Source organism: Crinia signifera, chromosome 2 (genome assembly GCF_055691185.1).
Source record: "Crinia signifera chromosome 2, ASM5569118v1, whole genome shotgun sequence".
NCBI lineage: Eukaryota > Metazoa > Chordata > Amphibia > Anura > Myobatrachidae > Crinia > Crinia signifera.
In genome coordinates this window covers 178614570-178619569 of record NC_139218.1, presented here as the reverse complement: position 1 = coordinate 178619569, position 5000 = coordinate 178614570, and the positions used below count along the sequence as shown (strand labels likewise).

At 46.5% G+C, this 5000-nt stretch overlaps 1 protein-coding gene across 1 annotated transcript in view; it reads left to right on the top strand.

The window, feature by feature from the left end:
* The window catches only part of HEATR6 (HEAT repeat containing 6), a 98534-nt gene that overhangs the window by 42561 nt on the left and 50973 nt on the right, over positions 1-5000 (top strand). Inside the window, exon 9 of the mRNA XM_083173236.1 lies at positions 2627-2804. Within this exon, the coding sequence (XP_083029362.1) occupies positions 2627-2804 (178 nt within the window). The remainder of the gene's footprint in view (positions 1-2626; positions 2805-5000) is intronic.

Here is a 5000-nt window from a genome sequence, read left to right as displayed (position 1 = left end):
ATAATTGTAATACACACTGTACCCCTAGAAATTGATGATATATACTGCTAGTATGGTACTCAGCCTGGCAGCAGCAGTTGATGATGACGATGACCATGTATGGCTGTATGTGGTCCCAAATTTGTACCACACACAGCCATACATGGTAATCCTCACCATCGTCATCAATGGCTGCAAGGCTGTGTGTTGTCTAGCCATTGATAATGTGACATTCAGGCAACTATTAGTGTCAGTATTACAAGATGATATAGGGCCTTATTTTGGTTCATTCTTTCTGACAAAATCCTTCTTAGATGGGCAAAACCATGTGCACTGCAGGGGGGCAGATGTAACATGTGCAGAGAGAATTAGATTTGGGTGAGTAATTTTGTTTCTGTGCAGGGAAAATACTGGCTGCTTTATTTTTACACTGCAATATAGATATCACTTTGAAGTAAAACCCCACCCAAATCTAATTCTCTCTGCACATGTTACATCTGCCCCACCTGAAGTGCACATGGTTTTGCCCATCTAAGAAGGATTTTGTCAGAAAGAATGAACCAAAATAAGGCCCATAGTGACAATCTGTGCAAGCTTTTTTCCCTAGACTAGAAATGGGTATAACTTTTACAGGAGCCTATAACCAAGCAAAGAAACTTGGTGCCACAGCAGCAGTACAGACTGTGCATTGCCTAGATTGGAGCAGCAACTAGTCGACTTTATTGAAGAAGTGGGTGGACTTTCAGGTGGGGCCCGGGGCATCACGCAGGGAAGAGTGTTCTACATAAGGGCCTGACGCACTGCACTGCACTGCGTCAGGTCTTTGCACACCACAGTACTATAACACACACAGCTGGGCATGCATATAGAATCTCTATATAGATTCTATATGCAATTAAATGAAATTCCTGGTGGTAATGGACGGTCGCACTGTATTAATTAAAGAAAGTTAATCTGCACAGTCTTAATAGAATGGGTGCCAGGTAATCCCTATAGTCTAGTATTGTCACCGATTTAGTGTTTCATATATACGGAGGTGCTTCCCAGGAATCTGTATAAATGTGTGGAGAAAGGATTCCTACAAGGGGCACTATGAACTGGCTGACATTGCTGATTAGCTTTTTTTTTGCTATATTTTCTTTCAGTGTAGTGTCCCAAGAAAGAGTTGCAATAAAATGTAAATGTTCTTGTCAATTTAAAAGCTGCTAAATATAATTAAAAAGTATTATACAGTGAAAACAAGTGCAACAGTATAAAAATAAATTTAAAATAAAGTTGTGTGTGTGTGATCACTTAATCAAGTGTAGTTCATCAACTGTGTTATTGAGGATGTGGCAGTTTAAATGTCACTTCACCTGAATTATTTGGTTATTATTTATTAATCACAAAATATATAGAAATTGACCAATCTGTCACCTCACCACTGTATGACACTAATGTGTATGAGGAATTTTACTTCAAGATGTGGAGGCAATGTTGCATAACAATGTGTTACAGAGAGATTTGAAGGGTTGTCACCACCTGACCAATCATCCCACTGACTGTGTCAGGTGTATAAGGGCCCTATGCTGATAGCTGAGGATCCCCTTTTTCTAGGGATACCAGAATTTAGAAAATCGGCCCTGGGGAACTGGAGATATCCAACTTCAAAGCAGCAGACCACATCCGACCTGTTAATTGCAATTCCCAGTCATATTTCTATGATTCCCTCTGACTTAAAGTTTCTCTGTGACTCTCCCCTTTCTGTCAACACTAGCGGCTTGTCTCTATCATGCCCAGAACCAGAGATATCAGCCTTCCAGCAGCCGGTCCCTGCTCCAGCTCCATACGTCTGGTGTACAGTTTTATATTTTTGTCAGTGGATTGCTTTGGCTCCTGATCCCCAAGTTCCCAGCACCGCCTGAAAGTTGGGATTCTAGGTTTTTATTCTATTGAAGGCTAAGAAATCTATTTTCAGATAATGGCAATATCTGAAGTCAAACAAGCTGCACTTTCACCGGAAAATGACGAATATTAAGCCCACTCCATTATCCAACCCTCCCCTGCGTATAAAACACCCCCTACCTTCCTGGAAGTCCTTTACAAGGGAACCTTCATTCAGCTCAGTGCCCCCTTCCACACGTTAGTGTTCACTCTCCCACCACCTGTGCAGCAAAGGAGTAATTAGCAGAAGTTACTGCTCCAGGTCCTACATGTTGAATGGAAGTTAGAGCACCCCCTGCCACCCGTGGGACATCAAAGCTGCTGCTGATAGCAACCCCCTAGGAGGGGAGAATGGGTAAGGTCCCCAGTGCATTGCTTTGCCCAGGGGCCCACACTGCTGTTAAGACGGCCCTGGTCCTTTTGCTGATGGGTAACATGCCTTTTAGCAAAGCTCTTACCAAACTGACATCAAGGAGGATCATTACATGAGTAACACAGACTGAACAAGCCACAGCTGGTAGTAGGTATCTGGTTAAGACACTGTTGCAAAATTAGTGTTCATTCTCTGTAACACATTGTTAATGCCACATTGTCTCCATAGTGCTCTAAAAAATGTGCGTAGTGTTCTCACTAAACAAAACAAAAAAGTGGCTTATGAACACTACATTTAAATATAAATGTGAATTAATATGCTTGCTTCACTCAACATATATATTTATTTCAGGTTTTTCCAAGCCAAAGTTCGACAAGGGTCGTTGTGCTGCTTTTTGTCTACAATAAAGTCAATTGAAAAGAAAGTTCTTTATGGTTATTGGTCAGCCTTCATTTCAGATATGCCTGGAATAGGGAGCCCACAGTCTGTGTCTCTGATGACAGTAGTACTTAAGGACTATTCGCCAAAGGTATGCTTTGTCTTCAAGTATAGGAATTATTATATGTCAATAGTAAATGTAAAAGCATCCAGGACTCTCGTATTTTCATCATGACCAGTTTCATTGGTACTTGTGTCGTTTCACAGCGCTACTGCCCGCTATCGCATTGCACGCAATTCGCATGCGATTTAGCACACCCCCACTATACTCGTCAGCCCGAGGCCTGGCGAACGGACGCGGTATCCGTCCTCCCGACCTGTTGAAACCCCCACTATCCATGTTGGCGTGGTGTTGATGTTATAAAGTGTGGCGAGTGTAGCAAGGGGACGTGGAAAACTAGTCCGAAGCGTGGCAAGTGCAGCAAGCCCCGCAAGGGGACGCGGAATACATGTCAAGTAATCCGCGTGCGCTCGCCTTGCTTTGGGTTCGGTGGCTCGATGCACCCGCCCCACTTTAGAAGAACAACTCCACGCAAACGTGGATAGTGGGAGTATGAAAAGGTCTGGAGGACGCGTACCGCAGGGCTCGCTGCGCACTACATGCTTAGGGCTGATGTGGGTAGTGGGGGTGTGCTAAATTGCATTGCACGCAAATCACATGCGATTTGCGTGTCATGCGGGCAGTGGCGCCATGAAACTACACAAGTACCATTTAACCCCTTCACGACATTTGACGTATATATACGTCATGGTCGGGAAGTACTTCCCGACACATGACGTATATATACGTCATGACTTCTAACTGTCACTGCGTCTAGAGACGCAGTGACAGTTAGGTGATGTCTGCTGTCCCTGACAGCAGACATCCCCCCTCGTCGCCCAGGGGGGGCAGGGGTGCCCCCCCCGGTCGGCGATCGCTGTGATTGGCTGTTCAAATCTGAACAGTCAATCACAGCGTTTCCTGTGTTACCGGCGGCTAAGCCGCTCGGTAACACAGAAAACGGTGGTGATCGGTGCAGCACCGATCACCACCGATGTGCAGCCCCCCCCTCCCACCCGCCGGGCACTCACCCGGCAGCGGCAGCAGCTCCCCCGGTGCGCACGCAGCGCTGCCCTCCTCCCCCCTCCCCCCCGCAGCAGCAGCAGCAGCAGCAGCAGCAGCAGCATCATGCTGCTAGAAAAGTTTAAAATAAAATAAATACACACACATATATATATATATATATATATATATATATATATATATATATATATATATGTATATGTATATGTGTGTGTGTATATATATATATGTATATATACAGATGGGGCCGGGCTCATCTTTGCAGGGGATGGCGATGGCATCGCCATTCCCTGCTCCCGCGCCATCTGTGTGTCGGAAGGGGACGCGCGCGCACGAGGTGCGCGCGCGTCCCCTTCCGACGGTGCTGCCCTCGGTCGCCCGGTGCCCACACCGGGCGCCCGCACCCCCCCACAGCCTCCTCGGGTCCCCCCAGCCCCCCTCGAGCGGGAGGCGGACAGTATTGTGTCCGCCTCGCCGCCCGGATACTGAGACGCGCGTGCGTGGGGGACGCACGCGCGTCTCAGTTAGATGGCGCGCCGTGTTGCTGGCGGATCGCCAGCAGCATGCTGCTGGCGATTCGCCAGCAAGCATAAGGCCTGCGCTATCTGTATATATATATATATATATATATATATATATATATATATATATATATATATATATATATATATATATATATATATATATATATATATATATATATATATATATATATATATATATATATATATATATATATATATATACACACACACACACACACACACACACACACACACACACACACACACACACACACACACACACACACACACACACACACACACACACACACACACACACACACACACACACACACACACACACACACATATGTGTGTGTGTGTGTATACCGCACCGATCACCAACGATCGCCAGCCCCCCTCCCTCCCACCCACCCGGCTGCCGCAGCGCCAGCACCCCTCCCACCCCCCCGCCAGCCGCAGCGCCAGCCCCCCTCCCAAAGCTGGTGACCAAAATGGGGTCACTTGTGGGGGGGTTCCACTGTATTGGTGCTTCGGGGGTCTTGCTAATGCGACATAGCACCCACCATTCATTCCACCACCAAAAATCACTCCTTCCCTTCTGAGTCCTGCCATGCACCCAACTGGTATTTTTTGGTCACATGTGAGGCATTGCCGTACCCGGGAGAAATTGGGGCACAGATTGTGGGGTGCTTTGTCT